The 22,066-nt window shown below is 43.7% G+C and overlaps 1 protein-coding gene across 1 annotated transcript in view; it reads right to left on the bottom strand.

The window, feature by feature from the left end:
* Positions 1–372: 372 nt before the first annotated feature.
* LOC310791529 (NACHT, LRR and PYD domains-containing protein 3-like) overlaps positions 373–22,066 on the bottom strand; it is a gene marked incomplete at both ends in the record, with an annotated part of 32,303 nt that continues 10,609 nt past the window's right edge. Inside the window, 6 exons of the mRNA XM_083653203.1 lie at positions 373–584; positions 5,512–5,558; positions 14,384–14,557; positions 16,666–16,802; positions 16,961–16,988; positions 17,544–17,717. Coding sequence (XP_083509329.1) covers positions 373–584; positions 5,512–5,558; positions 14,384–14,557; positions 16,666–16,802; positions 16,961–16,988; positions 17,544–17,717 — 772 coding nt within the window. The remainder of the gene's footprint in view (positions 585–5,511; positions 5,559–14,383; positions 14,558–16,665; positions 16,803–16,960; positions 16,989–17,543; positions 17,718–22,066) is intronic.

Raw genomic sequence — 22,066 nt, 5'->3', positions numbered from 1 at the left:
GGCCTTTTCCATATCCACAATAGTAGCAGTGTGCTTCGCCACCGTGTTGTTAATAGTTTCCAAGGAAGAATGAATTGGGGCGAGCGCCGCATTCAGGGAGGCAGTAAACTCAGTGGCCATGCTTCTTCTGGATTTCTCTAACTCGTCAATTAGCGTTTGCAGAGTAAGAGGAGAGTCAAGTGCCATCTTGGCTGCGCGAGTGCTAACTTTAGCTTCACTTGTTAAGAGAAGGCAGGTCTGTAACTGAGACTGTTTCAAAGCTTTACGAGTCCTTTTGTTGCCGCTCATACCGCGCGAAACACTCGAGTGTCGTTCTAGTAACTCGTCGCACTAAAAATGAAACATGCAGGCGTATCTAGCAAAAGTCAGCCATCAAAAAAGCAGGAGCTGCGTACCACACGTCCGTCCGCTACATACCTCACCAGTCAAACCATCTCTACACAGCAGCTGAGACAGGCTGTCAAATCTCTCTGGGTGATCAGGATATGGCTGCTCCTCTCTCACCCACGTCACCTTTCTGTTGTCTTCAGACAGGAGGAGGTTTCTGTGTGCTGTGTTTGGGTCCAGTGTGAGATCACAGGCATCTGATGAGACAACAAGACTCAATACAACAGCAGCTTCTCATCTAACACATCTGTTGTGTTTATTATTGTCTGATTTACCATAAAACTTCAATTAATAGCCTTTTATTTGCTTCAATCACTGAATTCAACCTGCTTATATTTGAGACCTGCGTCTTTATGCTGCTGCTGTTTAGTTTCTTTCACACACAAAAGCTCAGCAAAGTTAGGAAAGACTATATTTATATTTGAACCAGTATGAATATGACTTCTATCAAAATGACCATATAGAGTCCTGGTGTCCTTAAAGCAGCAAAACAAGCAGACTTACACTTTACTAAAGACATGAACTCTCTCTCTCTCTACACACGCACACACACACAGGCGCACGCACACACACACGCGCACGCACGCACACGGACGCACGCACGCACACACACACACACGCACGCACGCACACACACACACGCACGCACACAGACGCACGCACGCACACGCACGCACACACACACACACACGCACACACACACACACACGCACACGCATGCACACACACACACACGCACGTGCACACGCACGCACACACACACGCACGCACAAACACAGAGGGGGGAGAGAGACTGAGGGAGAGAGGAGAGAGAGGAGAGGGAGGGAGAGAGACTGAGGGAGAGAGAGAGGAGAGGGAGAGAGAGGAGAGGGAGGGAGAGAGAGGAGAGGGGGGAAAGAGAGGAGAGGGAGAGAGAGGGGGAGAGACTGAGGGAGAGAGAGAGAGGAGAGGGAGGGAGAGAGAGAGAGGGAGATGAAAGGGAGGGCGAGAGACTGAGGGAGAGACTGAGGGAGGGAGAGAGAGAGAGAGGGGGGGAGAGACTGAGGGAGAGAGAGAGGGGGAGAGACTGGGGGAGAGAGAGAGGGAGAGGAGGAGAGGGAGGGAGAGAGGAGAGGGAGGGAGAGGGGGAGAGACTGAGGGAGAAAGAGAGGGAGAGAGAGGAGAGGGAGAGAGAGGAGAGGAGAGGGAGGGAGAGAGAGGAGAGGGAGGGAGAGGGGGCTGAAGGAGAAAGAGAGAGAGAGGGAGAGGAGGAGAGGGAGAGAGAGACTGAGGGAGAGAGAGAGGGGGAGAGACTGAGGGAGAAAGAGAGGGAGAGGGAGAGGAGGAGAGAGAGGAGAGGGGGAGAGACTGAGGGAGAAAGAGGAGAGGGAGGGAGAGGAGAGGGAGGGAGAGAGACACACACACACACACACGCACACACACACCGCCCCTTCCACTTGGACATGCAGACTGGAGGAGCCGGGAATCGAACCACCGACCTCTTTTATCCAAAGCGATTAGTGGACGACCCGCTCTACCTCCTGAGCTACAGCCGCCCCATATACAGTATATATCTGTATATATTTCAATACAAAATATTGTTGACACGGTTGTTGTTGGAACTACCTGTATTTTGTTACAGTAACATCATGTTTCTGTTCTGTATGTTACAAACTGTTTTTGTTTTGTTCTCCCTCTGTCTGTACTAACATGTACTATGTGCTTTATACTGTAACTCACTATGGTCATGCTAATAAAGCCTCTTTGAATTAAATTGACTGAGAGATAGATAGATAAGGGAGAGAGAGAGGGAGAGAGATAAGGGGGAGATGAGGGAGAGAAACTGGGGGAGAGAGAGAGACTGAGGGAGAGAGAGGAGAGGGAGAGAGACTGAGGGAGAGAGAGGAAAGGGAGAGAGACTGAGGGAGAGAGAGGAGAGGGAGAGAGACTGAGGGAGAGAGAGGAGAGGGAGAGAGACTGTGGGAGAGAGAGGAGAGGGAGAGAGAGAGAGAGGAGAGAGAGAGACTGAGGGAGAGAGAGGGAGAGGAGGAGAGGGGGGGAGAGAGAGGAGAGAGACAGAGAGAGGGAGGATAGGGAGGGAGAGAGAGGAGAGAGAGACTGAGGGAGAGAGAGGAGAGGGAGAGAGACTGAGGGAGAGAGACTGAGGGAGAGATAGAGAGGAGAGGGAGAGAGACTGAGGGAGGGAGAGGAGGAGAGAGACTGAGAGAAAGGGAGGAGAGGGAGGGAGAAAGAGGAGAGAGAGACTGAGGGAGAGAGAGGAGAGGGAGAGAGACTGAGGGAGAGAGAGAGAGGAGAGGAGAGGGAGGGAGAGAGTTAACCAATGAACCAGAGACACACCTCATGGGACACAACACCCACAGAAACAGATCCTTAAGAGATCCTTAAAGTCGAGCTGAACCCAAGAATGACTTTTCTTTTCTTTTAGTTCAAATACCTGGGTATGCAGTGCACCTATTCAATAATGTATGCAAAACAAATCACAACAATCTAATTTCTTTAGTTTTTCACACTTTTTCACATCAAAAGTTCATTTTTCAAGATTTCATTGATAACAGTAATTTACAGTTTGCTGACATCACCTAGTACTATCAAATGTCTATCCCATTTCAACCAATCATTTCACGATATGCAGCTGTCAATCAAATCTTCATTTCAGGATCATTTTCTCTTCCAAATGAAGGGGAAAATGGCGCCTAGTGCCTGTCATCTGGCAGAGTTTCTAGCCCATAAACTAACTACTAACTTGAGCAAGTATGCAAACTAAATCAAACGGTAATGTCTAAGAATGCAAAGAAATGTAACTGGCTCGTTAAAACACGCATTCCAGGAATATTATTTACATTTATAACGATAATGGCGCGCGCCTCCGAGCCTGACAGCCTCCCTCCATTGCCTCATAAGAAGCAATGGAGGCCCAGAGAACTGAGAGTGTGTAAACAGTGTTCTTCAGGGGAAATAGAAAGTGAGGTCCATTTTCTCCTCTCCTGCCCCCTGCTGTCAGAGAGGCCTTCCTGCAGCAGCTCAGAGCAGCAGTCAGCAGACTGCCCCCTGCTGTCAGAGAGGCCTTCCTGCAGCAGCTGTGTGCAGCAGTGTGTGTATGTGTGTTTATGTGTATGTGTGTATGTGTGTGTGTGTTCGCGCGTGTGTATGTGTGTGTGTGTGTGTTTATGTGTGTGTGTGCGTGTGTGTGTGTGTGTGTGTGTGTGTGTGTGTGTGTGCTCACGTGTGTATGGGGCGGCTTTAGCTCAGGAGGTAGAGCGTGTCGGCCAATGACGCAAGGGTTGGCGGTTCGATCCCCGCTCCCTCCCAGCTGCTGTCGTTGTGGCCTTTGGGCAAGACACTTAACCCTGCTTGCCTCGTATGATTGGTATGAATGTAGACATGAATGATGGTGGTCGGAGGGGCCGTTGTGTGGCTGCCATGCCTTCGAACCACCGGTACGAATGGTGTGAACGAATAATGATTCTGTGAAGCGCTTTGAGCACTTGGAAAGGCGCTATATAAATCCAATCATTATTATTATTATTTATTATATATTAGAGCTGGGCTCGGGCTGAATTTTCCTTGCCGAACCCGACCGAGCCCGTCACATTATTAGCCGAGCCCGGCCGACACCGACAGGTGTCCAATTGATAATCTGTTCGAGCCCGGCCCGAACCCCCTCCCTGATTTTTTTCCCCCCCGGAGCGCAGTGATTAATAGGAAAATAATGAATTTGGCACCATAAAGGCGCACTTACAAGGCTTTAGAAAAGTAATAGATAGATGGCACATTGAGGGAGTTTAGTTGGCACCACTGACAGCAAACAGCGCACTCGCAAAATAACGCTATAGCCTAATATTAGGCCTAAAGCAACAACAGCAAATAGCGACCAGCCTAACAGCCCTATATAATCCCAAACCAAAATCAGTCCTCGTAATTCAAAGCAGTCAATGATTAATACGTAATGTGGAAAGCAAAGCACCAAATAGCCTAATTCGTGCGTGCACTGCCCACACAGTCCCACATCGCTGAAAGAAGTACTGCACGGTGTCGGCGACACCAGCCGACACGCAGCTGACTCCGGGCAGAGCAGAGTGCATTGTCTGGGTGTGTTTTATTCGATGCCTTCAGGTGCTTTCATTAACGTAGTAAATTAGCTCAGGAGCTGATGATAGATATATTTGAAGGCAAAAACAAGTGACTGATTATGTGACCGAGCCCGGCCGGAACCCGAACGCGACTTCAATGTTTATGTCCGAACCCGGCCCGTAAGTCGGGCTCCTATAATCAAGTTGTGGAGGCAGGGTAGGTAGCGCTGTCTGTTAGTCACCATGTGACCCCATGTCACTTTTGTGACCGATACACCCCACACCCACACACACACACACACACACACACACACACACACACACACACACACACACACACACACACACACACACACACACACACACACACACACACCTCAACCCACGCACACAGACTCGGCATAACACCACCTACTGGCAAACACAGAAAGTGGTTTATCTCTAGAACTATTTGTCGGATCAACTTCAAACTTTGTGAGGGCGCTTAAAGGATAATTTCGTTTTTTTCCCAACCTGGACCCTATTTTCCACACTGTATGTGTCTAAGGGACTTATCGTGGCATCATTTTTTTAGATTGGTTGAGTACTCACTAAGCTAGCCTTGTTTACAGCTCGAGCATTATCGTCAAACAACTACCAGTGTAACCCAGTCGGGCAATTGCGCACCGTCATTCCACGGTTCATTCTCAGTAAAAAGAAAAAACTGACAGCTTGAATTTCAGGTCGCAATTTTTTCTCTCTGTAGTGATCTGACCTGGGACGTTTGAATGCAAGTAAATAAACAAACAGATAAATAAAAAATAAAAAAATTAGGCCAGCATTTATGTTTCAAAACGTGTAGCGACATCTGGCCACTGAAAGGGAATGGTGTCTATATGGGAGTTGGCTTTTAATTGAAGTTTTATGGTATTAACAGACTGACAGTTCATTTCTTCAATTTCATCATAACACATTTTGTCAGCCATCTTGTTTCAGAATAGGATTTGAATGAATAGATGTCACACATGAGCTTTCTATTTCAATAGAAACTGAATCAAACTAAATACACACTTACACTTCCTGAGGCCTGGTTTCAACCACCGCACTGCATCATGGTCCACACTGTGGGGGAGGGGGGTAAATAAAGTTAGACAGCATCATCTCTTTGATCATGAACAAATAACCTTCATAACCTTCCATAGGAGTGATTTTCCAGACGCTGTCAATAATATCCTCCATTTAACATCAAACAATATTTCGCAGCTTGTAGCAGCTCTGTTCACACTGACTTTATGAATCAGAGTAAATGTTCATGTTGGTGCAGACCTGAGTCACATGACCAGACTGAGTCTGTACGCTAACACGAGTCACTCCACTCCTGTTAATAATGTCTGTAACCATAGTAATGTTTACTGCAGACCAATATGGCGGCTTCCTGTGCTTTTAGTTTACTGGACACTAGTAGCACCAGTAATCAGAGGCCTCAGTTCTCTATCAGATTTTAATAAACCTCCACTGACAGACAGCGGCGTGGTTTCTCTTCTCCCACCTCATGAACTTGAAAAACTACATTTGGCCTCAAGACACAGAACTGGAGGAGCAGCTGCAGCAGGGCCGGCGCCAGGATGAAATGACTGAGGGGGCGGTTATAACTGGGGAGGGGGCTGATTGTTTTTTCCCCCCGATTTTTGTTCGATTTTTATTTTTTTTATACGATATTTTTATATCGTAAAACATAGGTTATATACCCGCTATGCCTATTTCTGGACTTTTTAACCATAATAACCTCTGAAAAGCGCAATAACAACACAAGAAAGACTACTATTCAAAATCAAATAAAACATTTATTTCACAGCAGCAGATTAAGGCATTAATAGAGCTGAGCTTTGCATAACGTGAAATGCGGGACCTGTCTGGAGCACTCTGAACATATATGTCTATATGAAAAGTCATAGCATAAACAATTGCTGCAAAAATTTACAAAAAAATAAACAAAATAATAGCCAGTCAGTGCCAGGTTCATTAAATTAAAGAAATAAAGTGATCAGATGCATTGTCTCCATCTTTCTGCTCATGGCATGCTGTGTGCTTGGGTGCAGCTGATTTCTCTGTGTGTGTGTGTGTGTGTGTGTGTGTGTGTGTGTGTGTGTGTGTGTGTGTGTGTGTGTGTGTGTGTGTTTTAATCACGTCATGATCACTACAACATGCAGTGAGGTTCAAATTTAATAAATAGCTACATCTCTGACACCTTGTGACAACCAAAGCACAGCAAATAGTGCTTCCCTGCCAATTCTGAAACAACAGAGCTATGTTTACAGGGGGTAGCCTAGCCTACATCAACTTAAACTGATCAAATTTGATGAAGACTGCAGCAACAGCAGCCGAAACATGTCAGGTACAAACATTGCCTAACTGGCCTTTATAGATGAACTATTCTTTAAAATTAGAAATTAAGTGAGGGGGCAGAAAATTGAACTGAGGGGGCAAAGCCCCCTTACGCCACGTTCACACACACGCCTAGAGCGACGCTTAAAGCAACGCCTAAGTAACGCCTAAAATTTAGGCGTCCTTGTTAACAGACGAGAGCGTTCACACATACCGCTGCCACGCTGTGCTGAAGCCACGCTCGAGCTGTGCCTACGCTGCGCTGCATTTATCGTTTAGGCGTCTGTTCTATTTTTCAGCTCTAGGCGCGCTGAACTGTCAAGCTGGCTGTTGTTTCTGGTGGACTTGGGCCATATTTTCTACCGAGTTTGCCCAAAATGGAGGGTGGAGCGCGAATTAACGAGTGCATAGTAGGAGAGCTGTCCTTCATGTGTTCCTCTATTAACGTCTTTTCTGTCAGATGTATATATACCCCCCCTGTCTCAATGCATGTATCACTCATGGTGTTGATGACTCATAGTCACATGATTACCCGAGGGAAAATAACAATTACAGCGGGCCAAGAAATAGACAGACATCCTCACTTGCACATTACAATAAAAAAGAGGACTCACCCATGCTATAAATCAGATCTGAAAAGTGTAAAAAAACCGCTGCTCATGTGTTCAGCGTAGCGCAGAGCGTGGCGTCCTGTGTGAACGAAAATAGGCGCCAGGCGTGCATGAAGCAATGCCTATATGCGTAGGGCATAGGCGTAGGCATAGGCGTAGGCGTGTGTGTGAACCTAACTGGAGGAGCAGCTGCAGTGTTGAGGAGACAGACTGATAGATAATAACTGGTGGAGCAGCTGCAGTGTTGAGGAGACAGACTGATAGAAAATAACTGGTGGAGCAGCTGCAGTGTTGAGGAGACAGACTGATAGAAAATAACTGGTGGAGCAGCTGCAGTGTTGAGGAGACAGACTGATAGATAATAACTGGAGGAGCAGCTGCAGTGTTGAGGAGACAGACTGATAGAGAATAACTGGTGGAGCAGCTGCAGTGTTGAGGAGACAGACTGATAGAAAATAACTGGTGGAGCAGCTGCAGTGTTGAGGAGACAGACTGATAGAAAATAACTGGTGGAGCAGCTGCAGTGTTGAGGAGACAGACTGATAGAAAATAACTGGTGGAGCAGCTGCAGTGTTGAGGAGACAGACTGATAGATAATAACTGGAGGAGCAGCTGCAGTGTTGAGGAGACAGACTGATAGATAATAACTGGTGGAGCAGCTGCAGTGTTGAGGAGACAGACTGATAGAAAATAACTGGTGGAGCAGCTGCAGTGTTGAGGAGACAGACTGATAGAAAATAACTGGTGGAGCAGCTGCAGTGTTGAGGAGACAGACTGATAGAGAATAACTGGAGGAGCAGCTGCAGTGTTGAGGAGTCAGACTGATAGAAAATAACTGGTGGAGCAGCTGCAGTGTTGAGGAGTCAGACTGATAGAAAATAACTGGTGGAGCAGCTGCAGTGTTGAGGAGACAGACTGATAGATAATAACTGGTGGAGCAGCTGCAGTGTTGAGGAGTCAGACTGATAGAAAATAACTGGTGGAGCAGCTGCAGTGTTGAGAAGACAGACTGATAGAAAATAACTGGTGGAGCAGCTGCAGTGTTGAGGAGACAGACTGATAGAAAATAACTGGTGGAGCAGCTGCAGTGTTGAGGAGACAGACTGATAGAAAATAACTGGTGGAGCAGCTGCAGTGTTGAGGAGACAGACTGATAGAGAATAACTGGTGGAGCAGCTGCAGTGTTGAGGAGACAGACTGATAGAGAATAACTGGAGGAGCAGCTGCAGTGTTGAGGAGACAGACTGATAGAAAATAACTGGTGGAGCAGCTGCAGTGTTGAGGAGACAGACTGATAGAAAATAACTGGTGGAGCAGCTGCAGTGTTGAGGAGACAGACTGATAGAGAATAACTGGTGGAGCAGCTGCAGTGTTGAGGAGAGACTCTTTAAATTAACCATCATAAAGTTAGGTAAGGTAACGAGTAATGAGTGTGGAGCCTGACGTCATGTAACAAGAGGCAGTGTGTGTGTGTGTGTGTGTGTGTGTGTGCATGCGCCAGAGTCCTGCACCGTGTCGGGGTTCCGCGGGGCCCCGCCGGGTACCTGCAAAAAAACGCGGGTGCGGGTAAAAAATACTAGGGATGGGCATGGGCGCGAGTACTCGGGTACTCGAGCACTCAGTATTCGAGTAACGTTTCTGCTGTTCGGGTACTCGCCCCACTCCCCACCCCTTTAAAAATGGTATAGAAGATCTACGCACGCATCGTCATGTGGATCTGGCAGCAACCAGCAGCAACTGCACGGCCGGGCGTCAAGTCAGCCAGAATGTACAAGTACGTCATCCGCTTTGTTGCTTTCAAAATAAAACGCTTATTGTAACCTTATTTATTTTGAGTAATGCGTTACAGCCACAGTTTCACGCCATATAACATCACAAGTATTTTGATACAAGGATGCTGCTTCATTCGTTGAAATACCTTTTCTCCTCCAACGTGCATCAATAAAAATAAATTTTCAATTAAAAGCAGTGTCGGATTCAAGAGGAAACTGAGAACATTTGTCACTGAGAAAAAGATTATCTTAGATTGATTTTATTTTGATGTTTGTTATTGTATTCTGTTATGAGTTATGTCTGCTTTATGTTGACGATTTTCTTTTCAATTAATAATTGTTTTTGCTTGTGTTGTTTTATGTATATGTGTGGTTTAGAATTATTTTCAACTAATCAGTTTATTGCATTATTTTTATTACTTTTTTCCACTAACATTGTAGAAGATTGTTTTCTGTCAAACTGAACTTTAGAAAGCTGTTTTTGGCAAGTTTATTTTCTGTGTAATGTTTCTGGTTATTGTTGTATTACCGTATTTGATTTAATTATGTATTTTAATTTTAATTGTTTTTGTTTCTTGAAATTTATATTGTAATTTCAGACCCCAGGAAGAATAATCGCTGCTTGAGGCAGTGGTTAATGGGGATCTTAAATAAATAAATAAATAAGCTATTTACTTTTGTTTAAAGTCCCTGGAAACCAAAATCCACAAAAACGTTCTAACTATGTTATTTAGGGTCTTATGTTAGTAATTTTGTGCCTCCGAAATTATTATACATTACTTTCAACCCAAAGCCTTAAAATCGACACTTTTCTACAAGATTCTACAAAGTACTTCCCCATTGAAGACAGCAGTGAGCGAGGTGCTAAAACGCAGGAGCTTATGACGTCATAAGCTCTATATAACCTTTGTATACGCGCGCAATCCGCACCCACCCTCCTTTTGTCCGTTCTTTGCCCCCAGTGACAGCGCTCCCTCGCTGTCCGTCTCCCTCCCACTCTGTGTGCCGTCGTGCCAAGCGCTATGCTTCTCTCTCTCTCTCTCTCTCTCTCTCTCTCTGGACTAGTGAGAGAGAGAGCCCAGAGAGAGACACACAGGCTGGTGACGCGAGGTTACTCTCTCTCACACACACACACACACACACACACACACAAACAAACAGACACTCCACAGCACGAGTGCTGTGTCACTCGATCTCTTTCTCCGTTTCCCTCCCCCCCTCTGTCTCGCGCTCTCTCTCTCTCTCTCGGAAAACCTGCTGCAGACGGGACACGCCCACACATTCCGCGGGAGAAAATACACTCTAAAAAAGAACTAATTTCATGAGTTTTGCCACGACTGTCAAACCTAAATTTATATACTTTGCGACGTTCATCATCGTTCAAATTTGGCTGGTGGCTTATTAACATAGGGTCCTGTGATGTGATGAACTCAAAATGCTAAATAATAAAGAAATATTTCTGGTTTCCAGGGACTTTAAGTAACATTATTTTGAAAGTTTTAACCGGAAGTTTTCCAGCTCTTCCCGAAAATGGTGGCTGGAGATAATTCTCCCGAATGAGAAGCACGCTTCTTCATAGCGCACGCCCGATAAAACTCATTCAAAACGTTGCACTAGTTTACTGACTACACTGTAGTTTCCCATAACATTAGTCACAAGAAATGTGGAGAAAGAATCACTTTTTGGGAGACAATCGCATCATGGTGATCACTATTCAGCAACAATGGTTTGGAAATCAAATGCCTTCGCTTGTTTCACAACTTGTCTGCTCCAAAGCGCTAATCCAACCATCGGAGATACTGTCTAAAGGTAGGCTTTAGACATCTTTAGATACCTAATAGATTTATATCTGTAGATACCTAATATCACAGTCAGTCCCTCTCCTGACAAAAAATGCTCCAGGTAGCGCTTTTTCCATGCAAAAATGCAAACGTTATGTGTGAACAGCCCCATACACAGCAGATTACCCCTGCTCAGTCATTACCATAGTAATCACACAGCCCGCGCCCCCGCGCGAGTACTCGAGCACTCATTCATAATAGAAGGAGAGTACTCGAGTATTTAAATTGCTTAAAATGCCCATCCCTAAAAAATACACTTCTGTAAATTACTGGGTCGGGCCGCCGGGTAAAAATGAACTATATGCGGACGGGGTGCAGGTGGAACAATGACAACGTATGAGCAATGTATGTTTTTCTGTTGCACTCAGACTGAGGCAGGGGGTGTGTCTGGCAGGGGGTGTGTCTGGCAGGGTGTGTGTCTGGCAGGGGGTGTGTCTGGCAGCTGGTCTGACTTTGAGATGCAGACAGAGGGAAGAGGAGAAAAGTTTCTGATGCACGTTTTCCGCTTTGTTTACATAACCGGCATCGTTTCAAGTATGCGCATACCGTGCATTGTGTGACGCTATGGACTGCACAACACATTCAAAACTCAGCTGTGGGAGTCAAGGTGATTGATTGGAGACAATACGAGTCGGACCGATACTGTAGTAGGCTAACGTTAGCCTCCACTACAACCATACCCACTGGCTGTTTTCATCATAGCAACAGGCAACAACATGTCATCATACCGTGAAAGTGGAGAGGTTGAACGTTGTAAAAGTGGATTTACGTTCCTGCAACAGCGATCATAAAGGCAGTATGGATTATACCGGACATATTGGAAATAGCTGGTAAGTCACTTTGCTTGCTGTAACTGTCTGTGTGTCTGATAGCAGAGCTATCCAGCTGGTTAGTCAGCTAGCAGCTGCTAAAAGCTAATTAACGTACATCAGCTGACGAGTCTCGGCCAGAAAGACTGCTGTTCGCCTCCCGTGTGAAACTGCGGCAGTTTCGTTAGGGTCACAACAAAATGTTTGCACTGCAAATTAACGGTTATTATATATATGCGGTTCCGGGTCGGGGCGCGGGTCTCATGTTTGTGGGGCGGGTTGTGGTACTGATTGATCATATGTGTGGGTTCGCGGAGCGGGGTCGGTATTGCACGTCGCGGGGCCGAGTCTTGAAAATCAGACCCACGCAGGACTCTGGCATGCACACGTGTGTGTGTGTGTGTGTGTGTGTGTGTGTGTGCGTGCGTGTGCGCGCGCGCGCGCACGTGTGTGTGTGCGGCTGTCCGCTCCGCTTCTGGCTCACACTATTCAAAGCGACTGAATCCACTCTCAGATTCAGGATCAACAGCTGAACGTTTCAGTTTCATTCAAAATCTTCTCTCTCCATAACTGAACTGTGTGAACTGATGAAGCTACAATGAGGAGCCACAGCTGGATTTAACCTCTCCTTCATAACTGAACTGTGTGAACTGAACAGCATGAAGCTACAATGAGGATCCACAGCTGGATTTAGCCTCTCCTTCATAACTGAACTGTGTGAACTGAACAGCATGAAGCTACAATGAGGAGCCACAGCTGGATTTAGCCTCTCCTTCATAACTGAACTGTGTGAACTGAACAGCATGAAGCTACAATGAGGATCCACAGCTGGATTTAGCCTCTCCTTCATAACTGAACTGTGTGAACTGAACAGCATGAAGCTACAATGAGGAGACACAGCTTGATATAACCTCTCCTTCATAACTGAACTGTGTGAACTGAACAGCATGAAGCTACAATGAGGAGCCACAGCTGGATTTAACCTCTCCTTCATAACTGAACTGTGTGAACTGAACAGCATGAAGCTACAATGAGGAGCCACAGCTGGATTTAGCAGCAAATACATAGCTATTTCCTGACAAAACCAGAAGTTCTGGTTAGCCACAATATCAGACATCAGTGGCGGTCCCGCTCTTGATAAGAGCCTTTCTGAAAGACAGTTTGCAGTCCCGCTGCTTATTACTGTGTTTTTTCAACCAGGAAAAATACATTTTCAACAGATTATCAGCTCTTATCATTTAGCACAACCGTATAGTAGCTCCCATTGGCTCCACAGAGCTATCTATGTTCCACTAGCGACAACAACAACGTTCATTCATTGATGCATTTGAGCATAATTGCAGCATCTTTTTATCAGTATGTCATATCGGCTGAAATTACATTTACGATTATAAGGCAAAGCCATTATCGTCTGATAACGATGTTGTGCTGATATCATGGTGCAGTAGAGATGCACGGGCCACAGTTATAACTATGATTAATGTGGATGGGTTGTGAGCGGATGACATGATGTATCATTAATGAGGACAATTAATATTAATTACATTCTCTAGTCTATGAACATATTTTAAGCTTAATTTATCGTCAGGCACCTTTTTAGCCAGCCGTCTAGCCTGACATGACTGTGGGTCCTTCAAAACAAGCATGGGTGCAAAGCAGAATACGCCAGAAAAGAAAGAAAGGGGACTTGAAAACGAAGAAAAAGATCAGAAAAGTGCTGTGTGGGAGAAATTCTAATGCTACGCTGTCGTGGTGTTGAAGAATGAGGAAAAAGGGGTATCCAGTAGGGCTGTGGCGATTCACTTATCTCCCGATTCGATACTATCACGATTCTTGGGTGCCGATTCGATTTATATTGCGATTCTTAAGTATTGCGATTCTACGATTATTGCGATTCGATATTACGATTTATTGCGATTTTTGTTTATTTTTTTCTTTTCTTTTTTCAGTTTGTTTGCTTTTTTACACTAGATTAGAACATGGGAAAAGTTGAATCATACACTAGAGACTGTATATTATATATCATGAGTAGGGCTGGGCGATATAGTTAAAAACAGGGGCGGACTGGGATCATAATTCAGGCCGGGCATTAGATACCAAGCAGGCCAGGCCGATATGGGCCAACGCGCGTGAAATTTGGGCCGTTTGAAGCCAGATTTGGGCCGTTTGAAGTCCAATTTTACAATGAGATGCACCCACTTTAACCCTGAAGTGTAATTATTACTTCAGACTAACTAATAAAGTAATAAAACCACTAGTAAACCAGTAGGCGGCGCGTGGCCTGCTGTTCAGTGAGTGGCCTGACTGCAAGCACCAAATTTTTTTTTTTTTTTTTTTTTTTTAATTTGCGATTATCGATTCTGGAATAAAAGATCGATCCAAAAAATCATGACATTAAAAATCGCGATACTTAGGTGAATCGATTTTTCCCCCCACCCCTAGTATCCAGTGCGTTAAAAAGGAGTCCTAACAAAACATCAGTTTTTCACAAGTTGGCACAGCCTTCTAGCAGACGTTTCCTCTCCATACCTGAGAGAGTCCAGTCTCCATTGTGGATCCTCCAGTCCAGCAGAGAGCAGCTTCACTCCTGAGGCTCCTGGATGATTGTAGCTCAGGTCCAGCTCTCTCAGATGGGAGGGGTTGGAGCTCAGAGCTGAGGCCAGAGAAGCACAGCCTTCCTCTGTGAGCTGACAGCCTGACAACCTGCACACACACACACACACACTAAAGCAGTGGTTCTCAACTCGTCTAGCCTCATGACCAACATTTTCCCTTAGTTATTTTCAGAATTTATCCTAAATTGTAGGGTAATTTAGCCCTCTTCACAACAATCTAGCATGGCATGTTGGTACCAATGGATGCATTAGGTCTTCTAGTTTCATATGGTACTAGTATCTTCACTCTCGCTTTAAAATTAGCCTGCTAGCATCTGAACGACAGTAATATTGGCCGCCGATGCCAGCATCTTCAATAAGTAGACTAGTAAACTGTTTTCTCATGCACACATCTGCGACCTACTCAAAACGGCCCCAGGACCCACCTTTGGGTCCCGACCCACCAGTTGAGAAACACTGCTCTAAAGCACGATTGCTTATGGTGCAACAAAGTTCAGCTCTTTGCATGGCAGCCAGCTGGCAGCTGAAAGGCCTTCAGCCGAGAGCACCAACTGAAGCTCACTGCCACCGTAAATATTAATTTGAGTGTGAACCACGAAAAGAAATGCAATGTAACTGCAGACCAGTTGCTGCTGTATTGTCTTCCAGGAGGATCTGTTGTTGAATGTGTTCATCGTGTTCAATGTGAGTTTTCAGGAGGTTTTCTCCTCATTCAAACTGTACAAACTGCTCCAGCTGCATCTGGTCCTGCTCACTACTTTATATTATTGTCTTGAAGCAGAGATGGGGACTTGGACTTGGGACTTGGACTTGAGTCGCACTTAAGTCTCACTCACAGTGACTTGAGACTTGAGTTTTGGGACTTGTGAACAATCTTTATTTTTTATTTAATTTTTTGGGTGCATTAACATTAACGAAATCTATACTGATGTCATCCAATCAATGCTGATAATGTATGCTAATAGATAAAGGAGTGAGGATAATACAGTACATGCTTTGAATTCCTTGGTTTTAGCTATGCAGTGTTCTAAGCAGACCGGATGGCATGTAACAGATGATAGAACGCTCATCCATAAGAGACTTGAGACTTGACTTGGACTTGTGACCAAAGACTTGAGACTTGACTTAGACTTGCAAAAAATGACTTGTGAGCATCTCTGTCTTGAAGGCAGTCAGGTATTGGATAGCCTCAATGTTACAACTAAGGGGAGTATTGTGGCAGTAAAGATGTGTTTGAAATTAAATTAGACTCTTTCAACTTTTATTCAGTAGCAAAATTAACCACTGAAACCTACAGAAATAGTGATTTTGCATAGTTATGAAACTCAACATCGCCTGATATGAACATTTTTGTAATAACATATTCAGCTTCATCACTCAACACTAATAGTTTGTCATTGTTTATTTTGAGCCTAAACCTAACCCTCTAAAAAAAGAGATCATAGCTCTCAGTGGAAGCTCTTAAAACCAGCTACATGTTGGATATTCCCATTAATAAACTGCTCTGAAATCACTTATTATATGTGACCTGCTTGGACGAAATCAGTCACATGTAGCACAGGCCCGCTGTTTGTGTAGAAATGTGATTTTATAAGAAAATGCTGATTTTGGCTGTTTTGGGGTTTCAGAAGATTTTAGTAAAATAAAGCATTGGTTTTCATTCTCTGTAACGATTATTGCGAAATTCAAATGCAGCTCATAAAGTTAGGGTGACAAGCATAACTAGCTTACTTTGTCAAACTTTGAGGCAGTTTTTCTCAAAACAGTTTGGAAACAGTCAAGACATGAAGGGCTGCATCTCACTCAATATTTGGAGAACAAAGATCATTTTGATAATTGACATCACCAGAAAGCGTGCATTCTCCTCTTTCCAACAGTGTATAAAACTCAAAATGTGTTTCGGGGTCAATGTGACTGATTTCATCAGAGCAGGTCACATTATTACAAAAAACTGTCTCCAATATTTGTGTTTTCATACAGTTCTGCACTCAGTTTAACAGAATCTGACAAGTCCTTTGCTTCAGGTTTCACCAAAAGATGCAGTGTGGAGAGAAATAATGTAATGTTTTCCCAGCAGGAGAGAAAGTATAGCTGATTTAAAAAATCACATGAGCAGGAAAATGAGAGTTCAGGTATTTTCATATGAATGTAGAGCAGAATTTAAATGGTCTGTTGAACAGTAACGGTGATCCTGACCTGAGACTCTCCAGTCTACAGTGTGGACTCCTCAGTCCAGCAGAGAGAAGCTTCACTCCTGAATCTTGGAAGTCGTTGTTAGTCAGGTCCAGCTCTTTCAGACTAGATGACTGGGAGCTGAGAACTGAGGCCAGAGCTTCACAGCTTCTCTCTGACAGCTGACAGACACTCAGCCTGAAGCACAAGGAGACATGCTATTGTTATATTGTGTCATTATTGCATTTTTCTACTGACAGACTGTGTTGATGAGGCTTACTGACACTTATATGTAATGTCATCATTGTATGATTTCTACTGACAGACTGTACTGTTGAGGCCCTGGTCTAAAGCAGGTCCACACTAACACTGACAGGAAAACTGGTTTGATTTCCACACATGGTGCTATAAGGTGATTGGATCAATAAATCCTCCAAAATGGCACATGATTTGTTATGCTGCACAACAAGCCATGAAAAAATAAAAAAGTGGATATAAATTAGGAAACACTTTAAAAACAAATGGATAGTAAATCTGCAGCCTCAGTAGCTCAGGAAGGCTTTCCACAGTCTCAGCTCACAGGGAACTATAGTGTAATTCAGGACCAAAACTAGCCTGCTTTAAATGTGTTCAGTGACATTTTAATATGAATTCTCTAACTAGTAACCAGAGGACAGATGTTAAAACTGGGTAGATGATGTTGTCACCTTCCCACTGTTTAATATCTAGCTGCTCTATTTTCAACTAGCTTCACTGGCGTGAAGCTGTATCAATAAAAGTCAAATCATCAAGTAAAACCTTCGGGACAACCTTTGCAGATTCAGGAATCCTGTTTTGAGAGAATGGACCTCAGTTTGTGAAATGTGTTGAATCAACTGAGAAAAACTGTAAACTGACTTTACCTGAGAGTCTCCAGTCTGCATTCTGGACTGTCCAGTCCAACAGAGATCAGGTTCCATCCTGAATCTTGCAGGTCATTGTAACTCAAGTCCACCTCTCTCAGATGGGAGGAGTTGGACTTCAGAGCTGAGGTCAGAACTTCACAGTCAGTCTCTAACAAGCTGCAACCACTCAATCTGAATAAAGAGTAAAGCAATAAAATACAATATTCCATTAAAGCTTTAACCAATCCAGTGTCTTATAATCCAATGGACTTCAGCATGTTGTCAGTGTGGATCAGCATCATGTCAGCCTTATATAGTCTTTCCATCTGAAACCAGACAGACTGTCACTCCTGTTTCAGGATTGGCCCATTTTCCTTGAAAACTTTCTGTAACAGACCAGATGAATACATCTAAATGCCAAGTAGTTTAAAATAAATAAATAAATATTTAGTTATGGTCCAGAATCCACTTTTTTGGGGAGACAATTTTCAGATGGCAGTTTATCTGGAAAAGTTGTAATAAAAGCAGAATTTGAATTGGATGGGGAACTTAACCCTAACTGGACCCTAACTTAACCTGAACCCTCCAATTGTCTATACGGAAGCAACAGATCAGAGCAAATCAAATATTGCAGGGTTTTATCAAATCTAGGAAGTGAGTTAAAATGGAAATCCGAATGGACTGGGGATATATATATTTTAGTCATGGCCTTAGAAATAGTAGGGGGGCTATGATTTTGTTTAAGAAGGAACTGCAACAACACAAGGGTCGCAGGTTCACGCCCCCATGCTACCTCCAGCTTGGTCGGGCGTCCATACAGGCACGATTTGCTGTGTTTGCAGGTGGGAAGCCGGATTATGGGTGTGTCCTGGTCACTGCTTTAGCGCCTCCTCTGGTCAGTTGGGGCGCCTGTTCAGGGCGGAAGGAAACTGGTGGCAATAGCGTGATCCTCCCACGTGCTACGTCCTGCTGGTGTAGTTCCCCGCTGTCAGGTGAAAATAAGCGGCTGGCAACTGCGCATGTGTCAGAGGAAGCATGGTGCTAGTCTACAGCTCTCCCCAGATCGGCAGAGGTTGGAGCACCAAGTGGGGCAGCAGGGGGAAATTGGCCAATTAAAACTAGGGGAAAATGGGGGGGGGGGTCAGAAAAAAGAAGGAACTGCAACACACAGTCCACGCTGTCCAAACTGATGAGAATGGAAGATAGAGATCTATGCTAGATGTTACAATAGATAAATTATAATTAGGGCTGGGTTAAAAAAAATCGATTCTCCGATTTTTTATCGATTTTAATTTTAATCCTTTGATATCGATTCATATGTCCAGAGATCGATTTTTTAATTATTATTATTATTATTATTTTTTTTTAATAAACAGGCTAAAATATTATGCTGTGTGTGGTAGTTGAAACATAGTTTCAAGTTGACGTTTATTCATGTTTGTAGTTGAAACAAAAACATAAATACTGTAGGCTACATAAATGGAAATGTTTGATCATTAATATCTACTTTTAGAAATTATATAGGCTGAAATCAAATCACTGTGCATAATTGTGAAAGTGTCTTTATTGACAGATGAAAAGGCTGTTATTTGTTATTTGTTATTTGTATATTTGTATATTTGTCACCACCTGGTGAGTAAATATATTAAAATTGACAACCGGTCTGCAACTTTTTTTCCCCATCTATCTACATGGCGCAAAAAAGGTTGGGAACCCCTGTGTTACATAACTGGACAGTCATGTAATTCAGGTTACAGCTCAAAAAACACGTTTTGGTATCACTAACCAAATCGATATTGAAATTAATCGAATCGGAATCGAATCGAATCGGGATTAATCGATTCGCAACCTTGTGAATCGGAATCGAATCGATTCTTGAAATTTGAACCAATACCCAGCTCTACTTATAATATCAATATAATCAATATATGCTCCAAATGGAGATAATCCAATCTTTTAGAGGAAATCCACAGTATTATCTCTTCTCAAGAGAATAACCAAAATATCATAGTTGGAAATTTCAATACAGTTTTAAATATAAACAAAGAGCGTGCAGGTACTTATTCCTACAATAACCATCCCCAGGCTCTCTGTTAAATTCAAGGAATGAAGGCATCTCTAGATCTAGTGGACATTTGGAGGCTGTACAGAATCCTGACTTAAACAGATACACATGGCTCTCAAACTTTTTCACATCAAGGACCCCTAAACTGACACAAATTAGACCACGGACCCCCATTTGATAAGATTTTGTCTCAGGGTCCCCGATCTGAGAAGATATTTGCTTTTGGATGTTTTATTACAGAAAGTGTATGAAACCCATGACCAAAATAGTCATGTATTCTGTCATTGTGATACTTATGGATGGAATTATAGTGAAAATAGTTTTTTTGGACCCCACTTTGAGAACCACTGGCCTAGAGGACAAGGTAGTCGTATTGATTGTTTTCTTATTTATTTTTCTCTTGTTTCCATGGTAGCAACATGTATGATTGGTGACCGAGATCTGATCATACTATTATAACAATTCAAATTATTACAGCTGAACATCCTAGGCGGCATGCCCACCCTGCAGCTCACCTGCTGTGCTGGTTCACTTGCTCTTATAGAGAGACAAAGTGAAACATCACTTCCTGTACCAGCGCTGAAAAAAATATGAATGGCAGTGAACGGAGAATAACGTTCCTTTTTTGATCACCACTGCGCATTGTGGCCTCGCCTGCTCTATGACATCAGTGATGACATCATCACTGATGACATCTTCACTGAATTTATATAGCCTCAGCCAGGAAGGATGACATTACTGATGACATCATCAATGATGCCATCACTGAGATGCAAGATGCAATGTGCAATCTTTGGTGGTGCAAGCATTGGATTCTGGGATTGATTTGGATTGCATTCTGGGATTGATTCCCAAGCCCAATTAGTGTCTGCCGCAGGGATGGCCGGCGGAGATCCACTTCAGAAACTGGGTAAGTGATTGTGGTTGTGTTCTATCACTTAAAGTACCGAAAGCATTTAGCTGGACAGCTTCTTTTTTTAGTTTCTGATTGAATTGTCAGCTTCAGCTAACTGAGAACATTCGTCAACTAACATTGGCTAACTTATAGTGGCTACACTGCCTAAAATTGATCTAGACCTACTAGCTTGCCAGCTAACTGAGTTAGCCAGATTCACCAGCTTAAGATAACATAACTAAATGCTTTCAGGATTTTCACCATGAATACCTGCAGTTCAGCGCTCACTGCTCAGTCAGGCCTACTGTAAACTGGCTATAACTGAATCTAGCATTCAAAATAGCTACTGTAGCAGGGTCACTGTACCCTGTCCCTGCTACAGTAGCTATTTTTAATGTTAGATTCATTGATCAAGTTAGTTCTCACTCTGTGTGTGTGTGTGTGTGTGTGTGTGTGTGTGTGTGTGTGTGTGTGTGTGTGTGTGTGTGTGTGTAGGTGTGTGTGTGTGTGTGTGTAGGTGTGTGTGTGTGTGTGTGTGTGTGTGTGTGTGTGTGTGTGTGTGTGTGTGTGTGTGTGTGTGTGTGTGTGTGTGTGTGTGTGTGTGTGTGTGTAGGTGTGTGTGTGTGTGTGTCTCTGGTAGCTCCAGTCACATCAACACCACTGAAACAATACCATGCCATAGCATGCTAAATGGGCAGTGGTGGATGTTTGTGATACATGAAGCATTGGAGTCTGATGCTGTGTGATATAATCCACTTTCTCTTTCTTCGCATTTGACTGAAGACAGACTTCATAAACATTATGACTAATATCAGCTTCACAGGGCTTTGATGGCAGCCTGATCTACTGTACTACTGTTATGTGTTTTTGGATGGAGGTTTGGTGTGTTGTTGTTTTGTGTCAAACTTACCAGTCTGTTGGAAGAGTTTGACACAACAAAAAGGAAGAACACAAATAGATACAATACTTTAAAGGATGGCTTTACTGGTAATCAACCCACTTTGTATCATTAATAATCTTGGTAATATAAGCACATGGGCAGTGTTTACCTCTCTCTGTGTTTTCCTCACGGAGATCTCGCATTTCCTCCTCTGGCAAAGCGCGCCGTTGTGACGCGTTTCACGTTGTGACGCGTTTTACGTCACAACGCGTCACAACGGAGCTGCGGAAATTCTGCTGGAGACGTGGAATCTGCTCGAGGGCGGCTGTTATTGTTTATTTTTGTTTTTTTGTACTTTTTTTTAACACATTGACTGCCAGCCGTTTTTTTCTTGCTGTAGGTAGCTTCTGCCAAGCCGTTTTTTGAGGATTGTGGCTCATTTTACAAGAGCCGAGGATTATTTTCTGCTTGGAGTTTGTGAACATACAATATCTCAAAAGTACTAATAGAATGTGTACTTTCTCTGTCTAAAAGAGTTAGTTTGTAGAGTTAGTAGTTATGTAAGCATTAGCAGTTGAATACAGCATGGTTTTAGCGTCAGAAAAAATATTCAGAGATAAACGGCTTTTTGTGAAATTCGATAGAACTGTCACTTTAACCATTCATTTTTGGCATCAGTAAGACCTAAACAATAGTTTTGA

The sequence above is a fragment of the Poromitra crassiceps genome, assembly GCF_964638095.1.
Source record: "Poromitra crassiceps genome assembly, chromosome: 16".
Taxonomy (NCBI): Eukaryota; Metazoa; Chordata; class Actinopteri; order Beryciformes; family Melamphaidae; genus Poromitra; species Poromitra crassiceps.
Note: the sequence above shows the minus strand (reverse complement) of the source record. Positions and strands in the feature narration are given on the sequence as shown.